This window comes from Zootoca vivipara, chromosome 11 (genome assembly GCF_965207765.1).
Source record: "Zootoca vivipara chromosome 11, rZooViv2.hap1.1, whole genome shotgun sequence".
In the NCBI taxonomy this organism is placed as follows: domain Eukaryota; kingdom Metazoa; phylum Chordata; class Lepidosauria; order Squamata; family Lacertidae; genus Zootoca; species Zootoca vivipara.
This window is the reverse complement of record NC_142594.1, coordinates 46,284,059-46,310,557: the sequence shown is the minus strand read 5'-3', so window position 1 is coordinate 46,310,557 and position 26,499 is coordinate 46,284,059. Positions and strand designations below refer to the sequence as shown.

Sequence of the window (26,499 nt, the reverse complement as noted above, 5' to 3'; positions counted from 1 at the left end):
GTCCATCTCTCAAGCAGGCTGGGGGCAGGCTCCCCTTTAGCAGCAATCAGGATAGGAGGATGGAGCTGGGGAGACATGGAGGCTTATTTGCCTGGTGTATAGGCACTCCTGGAAAGGAGGAATCCTATCATGGGACCATTTCACATGTTCCACTAAACCGTTCTCATTGTTGTTTTAAAAGCACTAGGGTTTAATGTGAATAAGCAATGTCTGCTCCATGGGCAAAACTAGCCAGAGTCTCGTTTGACCTGTCATCAGGACCTGGGCTCATGGTTTTTGGGTTGAGGAAAACAAACCATGTTTGGTAAGCCAAGAACAAACTTTGGTCTTTCCGCAGGGCCTGCAAGGCAGAGCTGTTCCGCCTGGCCTTTGGACTGGACTTAGTCTGACCCCTGTGTTTTCCTCCCTCATGGCTTGGATTTATGGACTACTTAAAATGAGGCTGCAATTTAAATTTTAATATTGTATTTTAACCTGTATTTTAATTAATTTCTTTTTATGTTTTATTGTAATTTTATTGGTGTTAGCCGCCCTGAGCCCGGTTTTGACTGGGGAGGGCGGGGTATAAATAAATTATTATTATTATTATTATTATTATTATTATTATTATTATTATTATTACCACTTGAGGTTTTCAAAGCACAAGCCGAGGTTTGCACATCATAACAAAGCCTACCCCTTCCTTGTTTTGTCTACAGTTTGGCAAGAGCAGCTGAAATGGAGGAGGAGTGTTTATGAATTTTTGAGCTGTGATGCTCAGCATGCTGCTGGTTCACATCAAGCTATCATTTGTTTTAAGCCATGGCTTGCTGTGACATGCAGAACAGCCCTGGTTTTGTTTGAAGCTGCAAAGGAGAGACCTTTGCCACATTAAGTGATACACTGCAGCTTTGAACAAAGCTAGAGAGGCTTCTCCTTCAGAAAGAACATTTTCTCTTGCAAGCCCCTCATTTTCCCTCTGCAACTGGAAGAAGTAACTGCTTTTTTCTCCAGCAAACCAAACAAAAGAGTCAAAGGAGAAACCAAATCCACATTTCTTCACATCAGAAACGTAACACACGAAGCACTGAAAAAAACTGTTGGGAACAAGACACATTAGAAATGAATATTTTTAGCTGCCATGTACCCACTTGAATAACTGCAAGAGAGTAATTTCCATTGAAGCAGGTTACCACCGTAAATTGTTCCATGTTATTAGTATCGCAACAAGTGGACCTAGTCAACAAACTACAGTTGTTGAACTTTTAAAACCCCCCTCCACCCATGATGCAGGAAAAGATCTACTGCCTCCTATTCTGAGATAGGTGGACTTAGGTACTGATGTTGCTGAGATCATACGAAGCTGTAATAGGGCCATACAGAGCTTGCAGCAATTGCCAAGACAAATGTACTTATTACACGATAGACTCCTTAGGTGATGCAAAACTCAACTCCCCATTGCTGCTATGCAATACTTCTGCTTTCTAACCAATTAAGATGGGAGGGGGCAGCAATTTTTATTGGGCTTGATGTGTCTCAGAGCAGGAGTTGGGTTGAAAAAACCCACTATTAAACAGAATTAAAACTGAGACCCATTAGCTCATCTTCTGCATCTCACAGATGAACTCATCCCCCAGAGGCAAATTCAGTAAATTAACACTTTTGTCATAAAGTGTCAGTTGGCTTTCACCATATAATGCATGCATTTCATGCAAACAGAATAAAACCCTCCCTCTTTCTGCAATACATGCCTTTCCTATGAGATTTCCTGACCCCTCTATAGAATACATTAAAAGCACTAAAAACTGTTTCCAGCGAGGTCACAGAGGAAAATGTTTTGTACGACAGCACATTGTTTTAATTATCTGCTCTCTGAAAAGCGGCAGATATTGAGGGCTGATTTCCTCCTCCCTATCTGGAGAAATAATGCCTGCACGATATAATTCAATGTGTTTATATCTTCTTCTTTTTGATTGGGCACTGCATTACTGTATGGGGTGATAGAGGTCCCTCTGGTGGGGTCCTTCTGGGGTAGTTTGTCCACCTTTGGTCCCCAACTCTGCACTCAACTCTCACCTGTGGCTTTCAGCATGTGACACTGGCTGCACCCTGGAAATGGCTTTGTCTGGCTGGCTAAACCAGGTGAGGGTAGCCAATGGGTCTCAAACACTTAGTGAATTACGGACTTCCTCTGCATGAGAAGACAGGCTCTGGCAGATTGACCAGACAAGACCGATAATGGGTCAAACTGTCAAGGTGGTTTCTGCACATGCTGTCGAGGGAAGTGAGGGGCAGACGGGGCTTGCCAACCTGGGAAGGGAGCCCATCTAGGAGAAGGAAAGCTCTGATCTAAAACCTCTGCTGCTTTGTGGGATATCTTTGGGAGAAGAAAAGGCTAAGGAGTAAACCCTGCACAAGTCCCTAAGATGGTTGGATGGTGTCTTGTAAGTCTCCTTCTGGCAACTCCTGCAGCCAAGCTGGTGCCAAACGTATTGCTCTGCTTTCCTTTGGACCACATCAGTGAGGCTGAGAGGGTGGTCTTGTTGTCCAGGACCTCTGTGCACATTGCCCAGGCTTGCACTCCCAAGGAGGTCACTTTGGTGCTGCTAACACACTCCGTTGTCTCCTGAGATGGTCAGATGCCAACAACAGCATCTGACCACTTTGAAGATTCAGTCTTGAAATTTTCTGGACCAGCCAATACAATACCATGGTGGGGTATGGCAGTCGATACACCAGAGTACCACAAATCATGTTGGGACGCTGGCAACAACAGTGAAAAGCTCTCTTCAAAGTCCGTTAAGCCTTATTAAAACACTACTTGATGAAGGATTTTTTTTTTTGTTTAACCACAACACACACAAAAGGAGCTCATTCTCCTTAACTATTAGACACTTTCAAATAAGGAGTACAATTTGGAAAGCATATTAATTATCCAAAATTAAATGAGGACACATTACATATTAATTGAATCAGAATTATATAAAGCACTATATTGCTGTGTAACCTTTTTAAAAAAGAGTCATTGGCTCCTCCTAGGAATCACATTTTTTTTGTACCTGAAGACAATTCTATGCTACATCCCAGACTAAATGACACAATGAAATGTTTACACTAAATGGCAACCTATGTTCTATTTACTTAAATTAATATACTCGTTATGCAGTGGCCGTTGCTGGCTCTGCTTTTTGTAATGCTCCAATAATAGAGTTTTGCAACATGTAAAAGGATTATTTCAATCCAATCAGCAGGTGCTGGGATCAGTGTGTGTCAGACAAACACTTGCTAATCTCCTTTCTTACACTTTGCAGCTGCCAAAGGTGCTCAAGTGAAATCCAAACGAAATTACTAGATACAACCTGGTAGGGACTGAGATGCAGGGCTTTGTTTCACCCACTTCCCTTTGGAACACCTGAAAATTACATTTTATTCTAACCATTGTTAACAGTTCAAAGAGACAGCATCAGGTATACATATTTTTAAAGGGGGCGTAAGAGAGAGCAGCAGCAAAACTACATACTTAAAAATGAAATAGTGTAAAAGCTCTTTCTTACACTATGTAGATACTGTTAAGTAGGTAAGCAATTTATAATCCTGATTTAGAGATTAATAGCTATTATTGGTGAGCACGGTACACCAAGAACATGTCTGAGATTTGCACAAAAGGGTTCCTAATTTATTATTCCTGATGTCTCTTAGACCTTAAAAATAATCCAAGTTACGCAATGAAGTTTTATCCCTGCAATTACTTTGTCTGAAATAAACCTTCAACAAAAGAGAGGGGACATTTGTCAAAGGGGGATAATTCCTAACTCTTTTCACTTTTGCACAGCCTTTCATCTCACAATGAAAACCACACATATACACACAGAAATCACCTCTCAGAACAAAGAGAGGTTATTTTCCCTTGTTGTGGATCAAAGGAACCAATAAAAAACCCCAAAAATAAAATAAAAGCAAAATTTACATCATCCTTGAGTAATCACTGGTACTGGAACCTCATTATGACAAGATTACTGCTGAAGAAAAATGGAGTAATTTCATTTAAACAATCCTCATGCTCCATTTACACAGGGACATCGTAGTTAAGGGTTAGAACCCAATCAGCGTAGATTGATTTAAATCAAGTTGCCCATTTTGAAATCCATATATTTCTTGGACAAACATGTGTATTAACTGGTTGCTATAACAATTCAGATACCCCGGCATGCAATGAAATATGATTGTTTACTACGAGCAATTTTGCACTACAAATTTATATCAGCTTAGGACAGAGGTTTTTCAACCTTTTGAGTCCACGGCTCCCTTAACCAACTACATTCTTTCTGAGGCACCCCTGTGGGGCACAGGAACCCAGTTATGTCACCCCTTGCCTGCAGAGCTAGCAGCCTCTCACCCTTTTTCAAACACCCTCCCTTGTGGAGTGTTCCCTCAGCCTCCCCTCCCCACTCCTTGGGAGTCCTTTGGGCAGCTGCTGCTTCTCTCCCTGGTCTCTGAGCTGCCCTGAGATGTGAGAGGGCATCAGAGGAGGGAGGGAAAGAAAGAGGGGCAGAGGCCAGTCTTGGCCACAGCACCCCTGACCATCATTCAAGGCACCCCAGGGTGCCATGGGACACTGGTGGAAAACCACGGGCTTAGTTTGTTTTGGCTCTCTCTTTGCAAGAATGCAAAGCATGATCATTTACTTGAAGGGCAAGACAGAAATTGCAGACATGTCGATTCAGAAATAAGTCCTACTTAGTAAGTCAGGATTTACCTCTGTACAAACATGCATACAATTATGCTGTAAGTGTCTGGTATCCAGGTCAAATAGAATTCCTCCATAGAAATAGAAGTGAAACTGCATACACATATAAAATGTATTAATACCTGTCAGGGAAGGTTGCGGCTACTCATGAGTAAAGATGCTCCACTCCGTCCTTTCTTTTAGAGTTTTATTGTGGTGCATGCTATTTACAGTGCAAGAGTATTGGGAAATGTGACTGCTCAGTCCATATCAGAACCTCACAATGGCTTCTTCCTGGTCTTCGCCCAGCATAAGAGCCTGGGGACCCCAAAACGCCACCCCCTTGCTCTACGGGTGCTAGCACGCCTCAATTCAGGCGTCGGGGGAAACGGACGCCCTGTGTCCAATGGCTGTCTCAGCTCCTCCCCCCCTAGCTCTCACTCAGAGCGGTGCAAGGGCTCTGTAGCATACAATAGCCCTCTCTCCACCCCGCTCACTTCCTCATTCCTCTCCTCTGACTCGCTGCTGGTGCTGACGCTGGGTGATGAGCTGGTGAAAATGATGGGTGGGGGCTCCCTGTAAGGAGACCCCCTGACAATACCATACCATCAATTGCAATAAAAACAGCATGGCACCAGCCCTTTCATTAAAACTAGTTAAGTTTCCAAAAGCCTGTTAGAACAAAAAAAGTATTCACCTGCCAGCAGAAGGACAAGGAAGGAGCCAGCCTAACTTCTCTAGGGAGGGAGTTTCAAAGTTGGGGGGAGGGCAACCACTGAAAAGGCCCTCTCCTGCATCTTCACCAAGCATGCCTGTGAGGGTGGTGGGACTGACAGAAGGGACCTTCCCGAAGATCTCAAAACCCAGAGAGGTTCATATGAGGGAATATGGTCTTTCATGAAGCCTGGACCTAAGCTGTGTGGGGCTTTATAGGTCATAGCCAGCACTTGGAATTGTGCCCAGACTGGTAGCATGTGCAAAGGAGTCGTATGCTCCCTATAGCAATCCCAATTCACACATTACCTTGTCCTCTTCTACCTCCTCAGCTGCTCAAGCACCATGTGTATCATGGGATGAGCTAAGTGGGGCCATTTATTTATTTATTTACTTCCGCAAAATGCACAGACAACATTTTCCAGCTTCTAGAGTTGGTCAACACTTAGAGTCAATGCACCAATCTATAACAACAAACAAAAGAAGCACTGGGCAAATAAAACAGAAGCCCCAATTTGATGCCAGATGGAGGAGGAAGTGTAAAATAAATGTCAAGCAAGAAATAAAACAAAGAAAAACAGCAGGCATGATGGAGCACCCCCTTGCCCCAGTCAATTCACAGAAAGGCTTTGGCAAATGAATGTCTGAAACTGAAGAATGGGGTTCAGGACAGTAATTTTAATCCTGGAAAGAGGTGTTCCTTGAGGCCACTGAGATTTCTGAGTCGTCTTCAAAGGCAGCTCGGCACACAGCATATTGGATAAGCGAAATGTTGCAGGGACATGTGATAATTGCAGCGAAGCAATGATGGTGTTTCATTCCCAGTACAACAACATTCTCCCCTTCTTCAAGCATTCTGCACTCCACAACCCAAAGGCTCCCCCCTTCACCCTTAGGCGCAGGGGCAACACCCAAAGGAAAACATCCAACATGTGTAGTAGTATTATTATTATTATTATTATTATTATTATTATTATTATTATTATTATTATGCTTGGAGATGGACTGGAAGCAAGTGGAGATCTTCAAGCAATTGTGAGATGTGTCCCCAACAGCCCCTGTTACTGCATTTTGAACCTGACCACAGTTTCCAAGCAGCAGTATATGTAACAGCCCAACCTGGAGGTTAGTAAAAAAAACCAGATAAGCATAGAAAATCTCTCTCTTTCTGACCAGAAAGGATAGCAACTGGCACACAAGCCTTAGCTTAATCATCCCGGTAAACTCTGTGTGCACACAGACCTGCATGCATAATGTATGCACGATAAACAAAGATGAAGCCACAAATCTAATTCTTAACTTAAATTAGGGGAAACAAAAGGCCCCAGATCCAATTCCTGGGAGATGGGACTGGGAAATATTCCTGCCTGAAGCCTTGGAGAACCACAGCCAATCACCATAGACGATGCTAAACTAGCTGGACCAATGGTCTGACTTGGTATAAGACAGCTCTTTGTGCTCTTATGATTTGTCCCAAGTCATTCAGCAAACTTCATGACTGTGCAGGCGTTTGACTTTGGGCCTGATGTCTAAGCTCAAGCACACTTTGCTAAAATAAAATAGGTCTCACATCCCAATTACCACCATGCTACTTTCTAACAATAACACACGCACACACTCACAGGGCCTACGGATGTTAGTACTCTTCCCCACCCCACAACAAAATTCAACATACTCCAGCAGGCAAGCAAAGGATGCTTTCGGTCAAGGAGACTGAAAGAGATTTGCGTAAATGCTGTGCTTCTACTGACAAGACTATTCTTGATCCAGCAGAAGGTTCTCATCAGCCAATGGCGAGGGAGGCTGTTTTCTTCAGTTCACCCTTTACCCTCTTGCCCAGCCTCTAATGCTATTATGATGGGTTCCTAACCCTCTGGAACAGATTTGGGAAGGTGATGGGAGCTGTAGGGAAGAAAATGAATATGTAATAATTGCCTCTTTTATGAATTCCTCTGACAGAAGCCTCAGAGCGTTCTGTCAGCAGAGGAACGCCACTGAATACAAATAGGGGAGGAATTCGTTCGGTCTGCAATTTTGTGCACCTATCCAATTCACACTTTCAGAACTAATATGCAAACTAGCCTTCAAAATTCACACTTTTCTGGATTTTATGATGCAATTCTCCAACAGAAAAAGAAATGTACCGATAAAAGCATATTATTCAGGGAAAGTGGACATAAATGTGTATGTTAGTGAAAATAATGTACAAAATGCATTATATTATGGAACAGTGTGTGCAAAAAAGGGTATATTAGGAGAAATGCACACCAAAATGTTTATAAATTTTCACCCTAACTTTTTTTAAGGTTTGCAAAAAAATGTGGAAATGGGATGAAGTGAATGTAAAATTGGGGAACTGAGGAACTGACAGAAACCAAAACTGACAAGATTCACCAGTCTCCAGATATAATCCATAGTCTTTTGAGTCCTTAAAACTGAGATGAGGTGACACAACTCAGTAAGACAATATTTCTCTCAGCTCTGCTCATGCTTAAAAGGAAGCAGCACCCAAGCCTAAATCTGTTCAATGACTAATGGAAACTGAAAGCGATATTTAATAAAAATGTTTGTGGGCGTTTCAGAAAATATGGGGCTTATGTATCAAATGCTTAATGCTTCAGCAATTGGATGCTACATAGATTAAAATCTTCCTACTGATGCCAATGCAGTAATCGCCGCCCAGCTTTTCTCCACAGGAATATATATGTCTTACTCAACATGAATAAAAAATTGTGGAAGTATTTTGATCAGTTATATTTGATTTGAGCCACCTGGAACAGTTAGAGCGCAGGCACATTATTTAGCAGATTCACTTTTTTGTAGGTGGTACACAGTAGTCAAAATTGTGTGGTCTTACGATCAGTGCAGACCTAAGTTAGTCATGTCTATTATTTTCAATGGGTCTAATTCGAGAAGCGCCAACACTGGATTAAATACAAGAGATTGCTTTCAACCTCAAATAGAACACATTTATCATTTATATGAAAACATGGCAATAGGCTAGATTGAAACATGTGGTGTCTTCCATTTGGAGCCATAAATAACCCTTCCAAGTGGGAGGAGCCTCACACAGGAAGTGCAAGGGCTCAATGACATGCTCTCAACTTACCAAAGCGGCTCAGGACACTTTAGGCTGAAATCTTATTGGAAGTAAATTCCATTCACTTTAAACTAGAGTGTAAACATTTGCACTGTAGGTATTGAGTTCTCTATAGTTAGAAGGGCAGCCGCACCCCCCTTTACCACCTTGCTGATTTCGTTTCATATATCATCCAATATCCAATATGAAAACCCAGCACAACATCTCATTGAAATTCCTGGCTGGTCACCACACTTATTTATATATAAATTACACAAATTAAAATTCTCATTGCAATTACAGGCCTCACTTGCCAAGTATAATGCTAATTATTCAGACATTTTAACATAGCGATGGTTGGTGACAATCTTGCATTTCATTTCCGCTTTTAGACTCTACAAACATTGAACAAAATTGCTGTCAATATGTTAAAACCCCTAATATAAAATAGATCTTTAAATGTTGGTTGTTTTATCCTTTATTCCAGCCATCTTTGCTCTGATACTGCGTTGCCCCCCCCCCCTACTCCATATACCTGTGTGTGTGTTTATATACATTTCAGATACAGAATATATGAGCAAGGAGCTCTGTAGCAGTGCCCGGATGAACAGCTTCAGTCACTATAAAATATTCATTCATTTTGAAAAATATTTGCAATCTGTCCAATTTACGAAAATCCATGTTAACCCAGGAGAGGGTTACTTTCATTGCAAACAATGTTCTCGAAAACTCTTACGGGCAAAATGCTTTAGTGGAAAGTATTTTTTTAAAAAAAATATATATAAGATAGATTTAACAATTCCAACATTAGGCATTAATCCTCTTTCATTCAAAACTATGCTGATAATAATTTTTGCTTGTCATTCAAATGGTAAGTAATAATTATAGATTTGGGGCTTCCATCCCTGCTTCATTAATAGTAAATTGCATGGAAGTCTGAAATGAAGTCAGATATGATACATCTCAAAATGCAATTTCCATAGCTTCCCTTAGTTATGTATAATTAATTACAGAGTTAATAAGGAGAAAACGGCAAAGAAAGGGAGTTTATTCAACCAGGCTGCCTTCCATTATCAGATTCCTTTTGTGCAGTTTTCTTTCTTTCAGCAAATCTGGGTGACAATAAACCAGAACTGAATACATACATTACTAGCTGGAGCACTCAATTATTTTAAAAAATTGTAACCTAATACAATAATGTGTGTGATTTTTTTAAAGGAGGATATTTTATATTGTTCAATAGCTCCATTGATTTATTTCAATGTATTTAACTATTAAATGCAGGTTGTTTTTTTTTTTTAAAAAAAACTTTACATTGTATAGAAACAAAGCAAAAGTTCTATATTTGTCATTCAAAAGGAAAGTCCAATACTACTTCAATCTGGCATCCTTTCCTTATGTCCCAAAATGAATAGAAAAGCCTAAGGCAGTGTTTCTCAACCAGTGTGCCTCCAGATGTTTTGGGACTACAACTCCCATAATTCATGACCACTGGTCTTGCTAGCTAGGGATGATGGGAGTTGTAGTCCCAAAACATCTGGAGGCACACTGGTTGAGAAACACTGGCCTAAGGTAGTTATGGGAAAAGAGTTGCAGAACCAGGTGTTGTTGGACTCCAGCTCCCATCAGCCCAAGCCAACATGGCCAATGGCCAAGGATGATGGGAGTTGTAGTCCAGCAACATTTGGAAGGCCACAGTCTCCTTCCTCCTGGTATAGGAAACGGCAGGTGTAGCAACGTGAATATAGGCAGGCCACATGTGGGGAGCACTTTCCTACTCCCAGTCCAACCAGTATACTGCCTGAGGAATAAAAAGGCAAGGCATTTTTCAAGATATGCACCTATTCCCTTTGCCCTTCCAATAGCAGTCTGTGGATTTATGTAACTTGGACCATGTCCCATTGGCAATACCCCTATGGCTCTAACTTTCTGTTCCTCTACTCTTACTGCCCTTCTAGCATGGTGACCTGCGATTTTTGGCCAATAAATGCAAAATGTCTACGCCCTGCGGTTTGGCAGCTTGTAGACCCATGGCCGCAAATTTGCAATTGTTAAAGTTACAGGCAAACTAATGCAGGAAAAATTGAATTCTGCCTCAGTGCAAATACAGAAGACCACCTCCACACCCTAGGTCCCAGGTCCACCATCCATCTTATGTTGGACCAGAAGCCTTTAGTTTACGGGGTGCCACAGGGATCACCTTTGGTCTCCCTATAACCACTAGATGATGTTATCAAAAGATCTAGGCTGGAGCATCGCCAGTGGGCAGATGATATCCTATTCTAGCACTCATTTTTCACTGTCTGATCCAAGAGAGGAGAAAGGACCACCATTATCATTGGACACTCACGTGACACTGGTAGCTAGGAGGGATTTTAACAGTTTTAGTTGCTTGGTCTGCCAACTACCTAGAAAAGGTGGATCCAGCCTCTTTTCACCGTCCACTAGTTCAATCCAGGCTGCAATTACATGGGACTGCCTTTAAAAAACAGTTGCAAAACTGCAAACCACAGGTCCTGAAAGACCTACATTGGCTCCCAGTACGTTTCCGAGCACAATTCAAAGTGTTGGTGTTGACAGCCTTGGCCCAGGATACCTGAATGAGCGTCTCCACCTCCATCGTTCTACCCTGACACTGAGGTCCAATGCTGAGGGCCTGCTGGCGGCTCCCTCACTGTGAGAAGCAAAGCTACAGGGAACCAGGCAGAGGGCCTTCTCAGTAGTGGCACCCACCTGTGGAACGCCCTCCCATTAAGATGTCAAAGAGATAAATAACTACCTGACATTTAGAAGACATCTGAAGGCAGCCCTGTTCAGGGAAGTTTTTAATGTGTGATATTTTAATGTATTTTAATTTTTTGTTGGAAGCCGTCCAGAGTGGCTGGGGAAACCCAGTCAGATGGGTAGGGTACAAATATATTATTATTATTATTATTATTATTGTTATTATTATTATTATTATGGCTGCCAGGACACCACTGGGAACAAGGCAGTCAGATCAAATGACAGTTATCCAACATCAATTGTCCTGGTTACCAGCTGATTCCTGGGATGAAGATAAAGTGCTGGTAAAAAATTTTTAAAGCCCTTATTGGCAGCAATCAGGTTATCTTAAGGATGTCCTTTGCCTATATGAATTTGTATGAGTTTCTTGCTCTCTGGTCCATCATGATCAAGTATACTACTGGTGGATATCACCAGTAGGATAACTGTCATTTGATCTGACTGCCTTGTTCCCAGTGGTGTCCTGGCAGCCATAATAATTAATAATAATAATACTTTATTTGTACCCTACTGGTGGATATCAAGAACAGGGCCTTTTCAGTGATGGTACCACAGTGTGGAATTCTTCTCTCTCCTTTTTTTTTGGGGGGGGGGTGTCTAAAAAGAGGTGCACACAAATAATGAAGTGCCACCCATTATTTTCTTCTGCATTGCCACGTATCTTAGTGCTTTGATTGCTACTGTTGCATTTTCATATTCTTATAATGTATCTCTTAAATGTAGGCCATTTTGGAAAATTAGTTTGAAAAGCAGGTTATAAAACCAGTAAGTAAATCCCCACTTCCAAGTTCACGAAAGAAAAAAAATAATGTAGCAAAACACAATGTGCCTTTAGCTGTTCCGAATGAAAATTAAGAACAAAGAAAAGGGGAAACAACAGCTGCGCCTCCAAGGAAGAGTCCAAGTTGCCTATTGCAATGAATGGTACAAGTCAGTTTTCTCTGACAGGTAAGATAAGTGCAAAGAGTAATTCATTTCCTGGTATCTTTCTGCTTGACTATCTAGGCACCCACATTAAAACACAATTTCTCACTAATTCATACACAGAAACATTTTCCCCCCTCCCTTCAGACCAGCTACATATTTTCAAGCATAGTGATTGAACACCCCTATCCAAAGTAATGAGAGTTTAATTAAGGCGTACTATATTTTAATACATATCTACGTTGCAAAGGTTCTTTCCGATGGGTCTTCACCATACCACATTTTTGAGGGTTTCCACTGCTGTTCTCAAGGCTTTGTTTTCTTAAAGATTATTTTCCATGCAATATGCAATAATATTTGAATAAATAATTAGGAGGTTTTTGTTTGTTTGTTTGTTCTAATAGGAAGGCAAAAACCATCCACAGTCATGTTATCTCATTTGGAATGCCAAAGACATGGTATTTTCAACATCCAACTGCAAATACACAGACCATCTAAGAGTAGAACAGATCTCATAAATATGGCCTCAATTATGGCAGCAATTATTTTTTTAAAAAAAAATAAGAAGTATTGCATACCTTTCATATTTTACGTATATGTGCCTAGCATTGTATCGATACGAAACTGCCTGGGCGTACAACCTCTGTCACATACGGAAGGCAGCCAATACATAAGGTGATGACCAGGGAGTTTCTTAAAGGACAACCATGGTGGGATACAATGGTGGAAGGGTTTAGAGCCAAAGACAGAAGCTACTGAGCAAAGTCTCATTTTAAGCCACAGGCTTAAATCTGCAGCTCAGGGAGATAACTCACTCCCACTACGACCTGTTTGGCGCTAGAGAGAACACATTGCTTCCCAAGCTGTCCTATCCTTGCCTTGGGAAGGAACAGAGGCATGACAGAGAGCAGGAGAGATACAGATGGAGACAGAATGCTAATTTTCATTCAAAACAAATGCATGATATATGTACTCATGTATAGGATGAGCAAGCTTTAGAATAGAATCAGATGTGCATTCTGGAGGAAGCTCACCGGCCACTAATCACCAGCGATATATAACTCTCCCTACTCAAAAAATATGCTCAACTTGCACGTCTTTAAAAGGATTCTGGAAACACTAGTACTGGACAAAACACCATCTGTTCAACCTTCCATTTAACTTTCTTTTCTTGGCACTCAAGCAAAAGAAACCCTTTCCATCTGACCTCCTGAAAAATTGCTATTACCGCGCCTTCTAATAAGAACAGATATTTTGTTTGCCCCTTCGTCTTTCACAGAGACCAAGGCAAAGCAACACAAAATTTTCATGAATCATTGCTATTTGCTTATTTTAGGCTCAGTGGGTTTAATTTGTACACACTCGCAATGAAAGCCTTGCAGTTCAGATTCCCAAGGTGCTGTATCAACATTTCAGCAGCCCTTTTTTGAACCCTTACAACCTAATGCATAACACATGTTGTCCTCTTTTTTTATCTACCAAATATCAGCTTACTCAAGGTTGAATGATAGCACTGAAGGAAACAGCACTGCTATATTCCTAACCAACTAAAAAACACAGCAAAGTGCTCAAGCATGCAACCTGAATCCAATTCCAGCCTTCGTCAAGTTGATATTAATACACAAATGATTACTGTAAACATTTCTTTAGCACGTGCATCTCCATTCATGTTTTTTTATTTTATTACATCTTATCTCAAAATGAGCTTTACTTTTGGGGACATAAACTTTAGCAAGACAAAGTTTTCTTTAATTTTAAAGGCATTATTTTGTGAGACCAATGTATTAGTGAACTAGTTCCAGTTGTGACCTACAAGAAAGTAAACTAATATGTTGGAGCAGAGCGGGGTGGGGGTGGGGGGTGGGAGTAGATCTGAAAAGGCATAATGGTTGGGTTTTTTGTGTTAGGTTTTTTTGCATATTGAATCCAATTCTCATATCTGAATGCATCTGTTATACTAAAATTCAGAGCCCCAGGAAGTTATTTAGCTAGGAAAACTGTTCAGACACAGTACCTGGTGTTTAACAGTTTTGTTTTAAGTCAGTTTTATAGAAATTCATTGAAATTGGCTTTTGCAGTTAAAATTTAGAGTATTGTATATGTTCAATTCTAACAATTGGAAAAAAAAACACCACAAAACCAGCAACTTAAAACTAAGAAGGTAATGACAGAGGTGGTGGAGGAATTGCATTTTGAAAAAAGCAGTGCTGTAGGGAGACAACAGATTCCGCATCAGAGCTTCTGTTGGCCAAGTTAGTGACATAATTATAGAGCAAGAAGCCAAGCTGTTTTTCACCTACCCAAAACACCTGAAAGCATCCAGCGTTCAGACAGCTACACAAATATATTTGACTGTCAACAGAACTTAGACATAGACCCCTTTTGCTGCCATGTCAGGTGCCAGAATATTGGCCTTTTTGCAATGCACATTCCAAGCACCCATTCTGATTCTTGCTGCCACAGAATCTTGAGATTCCTTTTCCATTCATGTGAGAGGCTGCTTCCTAAGGTTTTGAAGCTAGTGCTTTAATTCAGTGGTCCTCAACCTTGGGCCTCCAGATGTTTTTTGGCCTACAACTCCCATGATCCCAAGCTAGCAGGACCAGTGGTCAGGGATGATGGGAATTGTAGTCTCAAAACATCTGGAGGCCCAAGGTTGAGGACCACTGCTTAATTTATTCCATCTAGCAGCAGGGCTGATGCCGGCTGGCCTGGCCTAAACCTGGCAGAGGGAAAACAAGCCTTTTAGTTTGACTTATTGCCACCCTTTCTGCTGGTGTTAGTTCTGCTGGGTTCCCAGGTCAGGTGACTAAGCTGAACTGAGTTACAACTAGTCCAGAATAAGTCCCTCCTGCCCCCAGAACACCCGTTATTCAGGGATTACACTGGCATAGGTTCTACACAGCAAGTTCAGCCCTGGGATGTGGGAGTTAAGTATCTCCAGCTGAACTGGGGTTGGGGACAAAAGGTTGGCATTGCTTGGCTGAGCCATTTAATTTGCTGGCTGAGCCAGAGGTGCTCCGTATCCTAAACTCCCACACCCTGGTGGATCTAGGGTTGGAATTGCACTCCCAAGACACAAATGAGAAGAAACAAAACCAAAGTGCTAAGATTAAATTTAAAGTTAAAAGATGGGTAAGAAGATAACACTCCTACTGGCTTTTAAAAAGCTGGTGGGTTTTTTTGTTTTTAAAAAGAAAGTTTTATGCACTGCATTTCCCACAGTGCTCTCTTCAGTTGAATTCAACAGCCGTGGCACCTTACCAATATCATGTGCCCAGTAGAAATGTCCATGTTTGACTGGACTGGTTCTTCGCACCAGTATGAAGGGCTGCTTCGAGCAGAAGGACTCTGAATGGGCCCATCGCTGAACTGCGAAGATATGCTGTTAATGCGAGACGTATGCAGAGGCTCTGGGTGGTCTGATGTTTTCACTGCCATACGCTGGCGACACAACTCCTAGAGGAGACAGAGAGAAGGAATATACCGGGATTAAAATCCAGGTTCTAAGAAATCATCCACCGAAACACACATTTAATACACAGGGGTTTGTCCCTATGTGCAGGCTTTACTCCTGTTATTGCCTCTGAGCTTTAGGTGCACAACAACTGTATGCCAGAAAGAAGGAAAGATGCAACACCAGCCTTGGTCTGTATGCAGGATTGTTGCGCTATGTACATTGCTTGATTATCGAAGCTTATTAGGATTCGTGCAAAGCACAAGATTTCAAAATATACAGATTAGAGTCAAAACTATGACCACTAGAACCTACCTACTCTAGAATACTGATGTCAGTAAAACTACTTTGGAATAAATTTCTGCAGAGGCTCCCTGCTTGTGGAATGCTCTCCTCAGGGAGGTTCGGCTGGTGCCTTCATTATACACCTTAGATGCCAGGCAAAGACATTCTTCTTTAACCAGGCCTTTGGCTGATTGGCATCTGATGCCCTTTTAAATGTGTAGTTGAAGGGCAATTAATGGGTTGTTTTGCTTCTTGTTTTTATTATATATTTTGTGTTTTTTTATACAGTATTGCAATTTTTTGTGAACTGCCCTGGGATCTAAGGGCACAGGGCGGTATAAATTTTAATAATAATAATAATAATAATAATAATAATAATAATAATAAATGTTAAATGGTACCATCAGCAGAGGGTCCCTAAACACAGCAGGGCTGGCTTACAACATTTGAAGTAATCTATAGCACCATAGATTATGGTGTGTGTGTGTGTGTGTGTGTGTGTGTGTGTGTGTGTGTGTGTGTGTAGGGAGGGTCCTCATAAGACCATTGGTTCAGAGTCTAAATTTGCCTAACTGCACCAGGGGGATAGTTTACCATTCCAAATTGTGTAGCCAAGTTATTCAATTTCTCTGCTCCATTTTCACTTGGCATTATGCATATATTCCAGGGCTGGAAAAACCAGACGAGTTCTTCCATGCCTCCTTGAATTGCAATAGCTAAATCACACTCACTGGGAGACAACTGAAAACAGGGGTGTGTGGGGTAGGTTCTCTGGTAGCCTGATAAATAGGTCGGGCAATGGCAGTCCATCAAGGTTTCCTTGGGAAATGGCAGGGGTGCAAAGACAGAAGCTGAAGGTAAAGCTCCATTTGCCCCCCACTTTCTAATAACAGAGCACTGAGCCAGAGCCCAATCGCATTTGTATGGTGGAGGGGATGCATTTGCACGAGTTTCATATCAACCCACCCTTGTTCCTTGTGCTGCAGTCCACAAGTCAGGACCCAAGTCATAGGTACTTGAAGGTATCACTACAATAACTTTTGCCCAACTTGGTTACGGGCTACAGTCATACCTTGGAAGTCGAACGGAATGCGTTCTGGACGTCTGTTCGACTTCCAAAATGTTCGGAAACCAAGCGCGGCTTCTGATTGGCTGCAGGAAGCTCCTGCAGTCAACCAGAAGCCCTGTTGGATGTTCAGCTTCCAAAAGAACGTTCAAAAACCAGAAAACTCACTTCCAGGTTTCAATTATTCGGGAACCGATTTGTTTGGGAGCCAAGGTGTTTGAGATCCAAGGTACGACTGTATTATGTAGAACCAGCACTGATGTGGTATTCTGGATGGTTCTGCTTATTTGTATAGAAATAAAACTTTCTAGCATCAATTATTATTTGATGCTTACATTATATGCTTTATTGGAATGGGAAACAGCTGAGTAAAAAGTAAAAGTAAGATGAATTTTAAAATGATTTCAACATTAATTGCTGCAAATAATATTTTTACATATATTACATACTGGATCAATGCATAATCCAACAGAGGATGCAAGCCACTTCTCGCAGCATTTGTTTAGGCTTCCACCTGTTCTTAGTACTCATATCCTGACCAGGGCTACACTCTACAACTGAACCTTGTTCAGACTGCTGACATGAAGGTGGGGCAAGGGAAGCAATAAGAACAAGTTAACAACCAGAAATTAATAGCTCCTATTTATACAAAAGTCATATGGCTGAAGATGGCATAACAGTTATGCAATCTCTGTCTTTCTACAAATGTTTTTTTAAAGAAATATAAAATAACTTTTGCTCTTAGGGCAGCAGCAGGAAAGGAGGCTCCCCCCCCCCCGTTTGAAAGATAACAGTTATGGAAAAAGTAATGAACCAATAATTTATATTAGAACAATTCAATTCATTACTGAGAGTTTCACAAACCATTCTTATAGTAGCTTCTGCGTCAACTATAATTGCTTTGCATACCCAAAGAAAGCAGAAATGGTTATCTGCGTTACACAATGGGAAGTATAGCCAAGATGCACAAAGGGTACATCAGAAGATGGGCGAGACTGATACCCAACGTTAGTCATGCTCAAAGTAGATTCCTTGAAATAGATGGACTTCAGTGAGCATCACCCAAGATGACACTCTGTTTTTAAAGTAATATAAGGTTTTCTCTTCTTCCCACCCTTTCCTTATCAACGCAGCTGCTTCTAATATCAGAAGGAACAAGAAAATAAAAATTCTTTGGGGCAGTGGCAGTTCTTTACTTGCTTCCTTCTAGCCCAGGCATGGCCAAACTTGGCCCTCCAGCTGTTTTGGGACTACAATTCCCATCATCCCTGACCGCTGGTCCTGTTAGCCAGGGATGATGGGAGTTGCAGTACCAAAACAGCTGGAGGGCCAAGTTTGGCCATGCCTGTTCTAGCCCAACCCGTCTTGGCTTTTCTTCTGCCTCAGAAAAACAGGAGACTTGAATGGCAACAGCTGAAAGGAACATCTTGTTCTATGGGAGGGGGCAAAGCAAGCAAAGGATGGGTAAAGGATGCAGCAGCCCAGACCAAGGCCTGTGTAAAACCATCTCTTGGGCCAACACAAGCAGGTTAGCACCCAACCATATACAATGCCGGGCACCACACAGTAGAGGGTAGTACTAATATCTCCAACTTTGTATCCCTTTGTTTCAAATTCTTTAGAAGAGAATTCTTAAAATACATTTTGGAAACACCTGATGTGCATGCTGGGAACTCCTAGAAACATGTTTTTGCTTGCAATGACCATGTGCAATGTCATTAGAACAGAAGGTCTGTTCTGTGGTGGTCTGGACAAGATCTCCCAGTACAGTGACACCTGCCCAGGTGAAACACACCGCCCAGTGAAGTTGGGCACTGACACCGTGCATACTTTATCAGATGCTACAGACCATGGGATTTTACTCTGAGTATATTCCCGACAGGGCCACCACTGTTTGCTTTCTACATTCATTTATTCACTTTATTAATTTATAAAATGCTAGGTATTAAGCTACCACCATAGCAGCATGCAACAATAAACTCCCTCAGATAAAACAGTTATGAGAAAAATATCAAACACCCCTTGCAAGTGAAGTCGTCCATCTGAGAAAATGTTTAGAAATCAGAGATTCTCCATTAGCACTGACTTAGTCTATGGGCTGCAGACAAATACAGTAAATGCTGCATTGTTCAGTGGTGCTGACACTCAGCCAATATTTAGTAGTCAGACCAGTAAAACTATGTTCTCTCTGTGATACTAAATCTGACAAAGCATCAAACTCAAGGCTTGCCCCCTGGCTTTGACCACCGTCCTCCAGACTGCATTCTGGTTCCATCCCAGAACAATGTGATTCTAGACTAGCTCCACCTCAGCTTTTTGCCCAAGCAGAGGCCAAGGGTTTTTGGTAATCTTATTTGCTGCCAGTGAACCATCCCCTATTATTATGACTTCCATTTCAAAAAAAGTAATCGGAGAAACCATAGTGGATTGAAACCCTGTCCCTGAGCAATGGTGATGCTGCTCTTGACGTTATTTCTAAGAGCACTTGCTAGTGTAGACCCATTTCAAACATCCCCCAAACCATCACTATCAGTTCTGCTAATTGAGTTCTCTGTTGCTCCCACCCACCCACCCCCAAAAAAACAAGAACAAAAAAACCTGTCCTGAAGTGAAATTAGTAGGGCAGACTGAAGGCCTACCTTTGGCACAGCCTTTTTATATTTGAGTAGTCAAAAGACTTAACATCCTTTATTATTTCTTAAATGGAGTTACAAATGCAAGTCCTCTTCATATCTGCTAAGTGTATACTACAAAACATAACAACAGTACAGAAAAGCTACAAACTTCTAATGCCTGTGTCACCAGATTTACTACCCATATCCTTGGACTATCCATCCACCCTAATTATGCTCTCAGAAACTTCTCACAAAACTATGAGCAACAACTGAATATTTGTTCCCCTGCCCAATGTTTGGTCAACACTGCCTGCGTAGTTGAACATTCCAACTTTAACATCCTGAAAACACTACTAATGGCTTCCCAGCTCAAGCAGCATCCTCTTTCCTGCAGAAAATTCCCTAAAACACACAGAGCAGCAGGATCCTGTCTGAAAGAAAAACCTCCTTCCAACTCGTGTGTACTGCTGCATTGCAAGCTTTCATTGTACATTTGATTTGCAGGTGTCGTACTGTGGGTTTTATATATTGCTGGTAGATAAATTTATATATTTTGGTTTTAACTGATGTTGAGCTATCTTGAGTTTTAACAAATGGAAAAGCAGGATGTTCATTTGGAACTTAAACTCCCATTTACAGCACAAATATGGGGAAATGATAACATGGCCTTTCTAGGTATCCTCCAATGGATTGTTAGACCATAAACATTTATTTTAAAAGCTAACTTGATGCTTATGAAATTGTTTCACGTTACATGGGAATTGCTTGCCAATGGAGACACTACTTCCTTCTTATTTCATTTCATCACACTTACTATCAAACATTTGTGTAATGTATTGACCACGTATGATAGAAAAACTTATTGCTGTGTGGCAGCGACTACCCAAATCAAACTAAAACATTTGGAAATAGTGTTATGGTAGTTTGCAGAGAGCCTTTATGTGTGTGATATTTTTAAAACAAAGAGACAAAGTGGTGATCCTAAACAGAACATTTATAAAAGCATATATCAAACTCTCCCACCACCACAAAAAACATTTTTTTAAAAAAATATATATAGAACCAGTTCTAAATAATTCTCAGTTTTTCAACAAACTGATGACTTGGCAGAGAGGCAAGAGATGCTGAAATGGGTTTTTGAAGAAGAGCAAGTCAGTTTATGCAAGGCTAAAATTAAAATCAGGCTTTGTTTTCAGATCATTTTGTATTTTCTTATTTAAATATTCAAAAAAGCTGGGATGTTAAAGACCCCACTTTTATTAGAAATATAGCAAGGCAAGTACTTCCTGCAAGCTCCTCCTCTTTCTTTGATAGGTGTAATTAGACAGGGAGACAACCTAGCTATCGGCAATGTAGTTATTCTCAGATTAACAGGAAGTTAAATTGGAGCATCGCGCATGAGATTTTCTGTCAGAAGGGGTTGAATGGTACTGGGCAATGCTACTGAAAGCAACACCTTCAAAAATAGTCTTCCCTTTTCAAAGTAGCGCTGAGGTTTCCCTTAAGCCACCAGAGAAAAGTAGGATTAGTGAAAGTCCCTTTAATCTTAAAGAGAGAATGGGAACATGTTCTGTACATTGCTGCCCAGGTGCTCCTACATTTGAGCTCCTGCAGCCAATTCTTATGCACAGTCTAAGCCTTCTGCATTCCTGACCTATGTCAGGCAAGCACTGCAAACACAAACACACTCACACATCCTCAGAAAGTGAATCTCATCATTTAAGGAAGCGAAGGTTTCCTGTTTCAATGTGCAGACTGCATAACACCACAAGTGCCATCTCTTTCTGGGTGTCCCTGCTCTGTGACAGCAATGTGCTTTTGCTGCCACATGCTTTCGCAGCAGATGACAGCCATCAAGCTGGCACAAAAGTGTGGAGAAAATGAGACAAAAAAAAAGGTGTGTGTGTGTGTGTGTGTGTGTGAGAGAGAGAGAGAGAGAGAGAGAGAGAGAGAGAGAGAGAGAGAGAGAGAGAGAGAGACACACACATACTAGAGAATTGGTAGAACACAACCGGGCAAAGTTTAACTGTCTAGTGCCCAGAAAAATTCATTAGAACTACCTGGTCTCCCATGAAATATTTATCATGTGCACATGTAAAGGAGAGGATGGTTCTATAACCAGGTAAAACTAGTTCTCTCTCTCCCCGCACCCCTATTTAACTTTCCATCACAGAAGCCCATTGGCCTGATTCATAAACTAGTTAAACTGCAACACTTCAAGTTCAAAATTATTTCAGCTGCATCAGTTTAAATGAGATTAATTCATTTGGTATCCAAGCACTCTGGTTTAACTGGTCAGAAATTCTTTAAAGTTCCCCCATGTTATTGAACCATACATCTCATAAACCTTGGTCACTGGCCATGTTGGCCAGAGAGGAGCCCAACCTCTGAGGCTCAAGACTGGGAAGGGCTGCTGTCACCCCTATGTTCACTGTGTCACACACCCCTACTTAACTCAACTCTTGTTTGGATGGCAGGGGTGCAAAAGCACTGCATTTCTGACATGTAACCATTAACACACAACATAAAGTAAACACCATCTTGCACAAGCAAGCAGAAAACATTATTTTACCAGGATGGAGATTTTGTGGGAATCACATGCCAAGATTCTCAACATGCATAATTTTCATCAAGATGAGCAGATGAAACATTGACATTCTTTTATAGACCAGGGCAACCCCACTTTTCATACCAAGTGGGCCATTGTCATTGGTTATTGAATAGGGCCTCTTGAGGGTGGGCATAACCCACTGGGAAACTCTCTTGTGCAAAAGAGCTTCTCAGTGAATGACGTTCATTTTCAATGCATGTTCCATTCATTTCGACAATGCTTGCACAGGGCAAGTCCTTGATGATCGCTCCAACCCTAAACCCTACTAATAAACTTGTGCCATTTTTAGCCCATCCTTCCTCCAAGGGGGATGGTGTACCTCTAAAAATAAAAGGGCTTCCCAACAACGCTGTGAGGTAAGTTAGGCTGAAACCAGAGAGAGACTTCCCTGGAGTCACCAGTGAGCTTCATGGATGATTCAAGATTTAGACCTGGGACATCCAATCCTAATCCAACACTCAGATTATCACTATATCACACTGGGACCACTGGCTCACTAAACCTGCTCCATACTGAGATTCCAAAAAGAGGAAAGAAAAAACAACAGGCCAGCTAAACCAAACACTCCAAGATTGCTATGTGAAAAACTGTTGACAATGCATTTAAGATACGTGTAACCAAACTATGCCTAAGAGACACAAATCTTTGAATTTTTAAAACACAATTCCTATAGCACCACACTCTATAATGAGTTTACGTACAGAACAATGAACAAGGGATACATGAGTTTGTACTACATACGTCTTACTAAAACAGGGAGTTGCAATTCCCTGCACTTTTTATTTGGAAGCACTGAACTGAAAGAAGAGGGAAGTCTTGGATGCAATATATACCACCTTCCATCTACAAACTGGTCTAATCCACCAGACTCCTTTTTTATAAACTAGACAGTGGGGGGTTGTTTTGTTTTTTATTTAACTTTGAACAGTTCCAGATGAGGCCCGCTTACAGTATGCAGTACAAGAGAGTGCTCAAACACTCCAGTATTCTGAGAGAACATGCTGAACCAGGTGTCTGGGGCCAAGGGAGATCCTGGGGTCCCTATCGTATGCACAGAAACTTAAGACCACTGATACAAAAGAACACAGTCCTATCCCTCATTTTCCTTTCAGTTTGCAGGATATATGGTAGTTCCATGGTCAATAAGGCAGGCTGGGGTTTGCATCTACCAAGGGAACACAAAGTCACGTTGGAAGAAAAGGAGTATGCAGTAACTACAGCAAAGACAGCTCAGGTTTCCTGTAGGATTGTACCAGAGCTACTATGGAGCTCAGCCACCACTATGAGCTCAGCCAAAGAACCTAATTTTACTATATACCATCACTAGGGGGCAGCATGACAACATTTTCTTGCCTAGGATTCCCACCACCCACTTTTACAGCTTAACATTTACATTTTGAGCACTGCATGTAATTCAAATTCCCTCCAGATCTGTAGTGGATAGTTCTGCTTTGATGGATAGTTCTGCTAGATGCAATTATTTCAAACTCCCACCTTCCATGCACGCCCCTAAATTACCGAGAAGGGTCCAGCTTTAGTTGTAACGCGGTTGCTTGCCATCCTAAAGCAAAATGTTTTGTCCATCTAGTGGTGGTTTTTTTATTTATTTAATGTGTATAATTTTTTTGTGTGAAATGGCAGCCACTTACAATCAGTCCTTTGATGAGAAGACACTTACAATCAATTCAGGAACTAAATAAGAGAGTGAGCAGGCAGACAAGTGTTCTGGGGGAAGGGAAGGGAAAGGCAAAAGTACCTCTGGATAGAAACCACCTTTATAAGTCTATTTTTATGCTTCTCACCTCAGGTTAATCTAAGATCAACCTGAAATAAAATTCCCAACCAAAAGGAGCAGCTAAACAGAAAAGCTTTGTTATGCTGCAGGTCGTTGCTAAGCTCTTTCTCCATCTAAGTCACTTTCATAGATTTAAGCATAGCCATTTTGAGTATTCTCACTCTACTCTGAAGAGGCGGCGGGGGGGGGGGGTCCACTACCTATAGGAAAGCCCGAACAGCTAACGATGGCTATTACTAACCACCAGAAATTTCTCACATATTTTCACATTCATCCCACTCTAGCTCATCATAAGAGCCACACTAAAGCCACAGAATTCCCAGATATTATATTTCACAAGTACACACATGTTTTCCTAACATCCACACCTATCTCCAACCATGCTATGCATACAATGCTCTACATGAGTAGCATTACACCGTATGTTTCAGAAAAATTAATATTTCTCCCTCCCCTCCCTCATTTCCGCCTTCTAGAAAAATCCCGAGGCAAAAATCCTTACAATGTTTCCGCCCTTTCTTTTGTGGAGAAACATTAAGAGGAGACTTGGTTATACAGTAATCATATTGTCTCTGATACGGTAGCATTGTAACCCCCCCCCCATGGGGCTTCCTTTACAGGAACACTGACCCCAAAATGGCATTGTGAAGTCTAGGCCAGTGGTCCCCAGGGGTCCGCGAGCTATGCCAGAGGGGTCCGCAAGATGCTATTAGAATAAAAAATATATTAAATATATTTTGTATGATAACAGATTTTTTGTTTTGGCCGCTTCCTGCATGAGCAGAGTCTAGCGCAAAACTAGAATTAGATAGAGGCAATAGTTCTGCTATATGCCATTAGGTGTCGCTTTACAAACACTACTGTTTTGCAAAGAGGCAGTGCACACATTCTACTAATGCTCACCTCCCCAAGATGCTTTGTGCGTGTCGGCTTCATTTGTGCTACTGCGCAGGTACCCTGTCTTCTCCATTCCCCTCCCTCCTCCCTGGCGCGCGCTGCCTCTTTGCAAGACAGTAGTGTTTGCAAACAAAGCGTTGTTTTTCGCGGAAGCTACAGTTCGCGTAGTTAAAAATGGACCGTTGGTTAAAAAGTGGTTCGTTAAAACGACAAAGGCCTACAGATGAAGAGGAAGATAATGCATTTGATGTTCAAGCAAGTAAGTCAGTGACTCTCGAACCGATCTTGTCAGTGTCCATTGAACCTAAATTGTAACTGTAAAAAACGTATAAATATAAAATATAAAAAGACTCTTAATTTGGCTCTCACTTTTTAATTTCAGGATTAGGAATTAATGGGGGTCCTTGTCACAATAGCGGCTCGATGAGGGGTCCTCAAGAAAATTTTGTTGGGAACCCCTGGTCTAGGCAAAAGCTTTATTACTGTATACACAAAGTGTGAATCTGGGCAGGCTTGATTGTCCTGTTTTCCAAGTGATCAGTTTCTAAAATTAAGAGGTGCCAGAGTTTCGCCTATCCTCTCTCCCGAAGACCTTTCAACCAAGCTCCCAGGTATTGGTTTGTGTGGAGGGGAGAGGTGATCAATGACTAGGTAAAAAAGGCATTGTTGGGCGTCATCAAAAGTGCTCAGTTATTGCTACTTTATAAGCTGCAAGGCTGGATCTTAGCACTGAAAAGAGCTTCTAGGTGCTAAATCCTGTGTACAGCCAATTCAAATTGCTCATTATTATTTATTATACAGAGGCCAAGGATCACTATATGAAACTTAGGACGATATAGGAAATATCGATATAGGACGATATAGGAAACTTCATTCCTATATTGCTAACATTGAGTTGAAAAACAGTTAATCTTCTGGACTGCCACATTTAATTTGAATTTTGCCCAAGTGGTCCTGGGATCCAAAAACAATAAAGCAACAAAAAAAATTTCATCACAGCAGTATAATTCCCAAGGATGCACATGAACCACTATATGTCAATTCAGTGCTTGCAAAAAATGTCCACTTCAGTCCAAAGCATTTCAGAAACTGCCAGATTCAGATCAGGATTTAATTTTCAGTAACCCTTCCTGAGTGGGTGAAACCTGCCAAATTAGAGGCAAACAGGTCCATGGTGTGTGTTTTGTCTGGCCAAGGCACTTTTAAAATTTGATTATTATTTTTTAAAAAAAATAGTCTACAGATCTACCCCCTCCCCTACATTTTTGACAGAATTGGATGGAATTTTCAGACATGGTAGCCTCTTTTAAAAGAATGAATCCTGCCAAATTTCAGAAGGATAGCTACAGTGTGTTTCTTGCAAGGATAGCTTTTAAACCAGGGGCCCCAAACTACGGCCCCCGGGCCGGATGCGGCCCAATTGGCCTCCCAATCCGGCCCACGACGACCCCCGCCGCCCGCTGCCGCTGCCCGCTCTTACAGCGCACGGCACAGTGGCGATCTTCAAAATTGGCAAAAAATCGCCGAAAATCCTTTGTGTGCATGCGTATGGGCCTCTCCCGACCCA

At 41.5% G+C, this 26,499-nt stretch overlaps 1 protein-coding gene across 1 annotated transcript in view; it reads right to left on the bottom strand.

Annotated features, from left to right (window-relative positions):
- Positions 1-26,499, bottom strand: part of PTPRN2 (protein tyrosine phosphatase receptor type N2) — a 615,253-nt gene that overhangs the window by 73,163 nt on the left and 515,591 nt on the right. Inside the window, exon 14 of the mRNA XM_035129839.3 lies at positions 15,471-15,665. Coding sequence (XP_034985730.2) covers positions 15,471-15,665 — 195 coding nt within the window. The remainder of the gene's footprint in view (positions 1-15,470; positions 15,666-26,499) is intronic.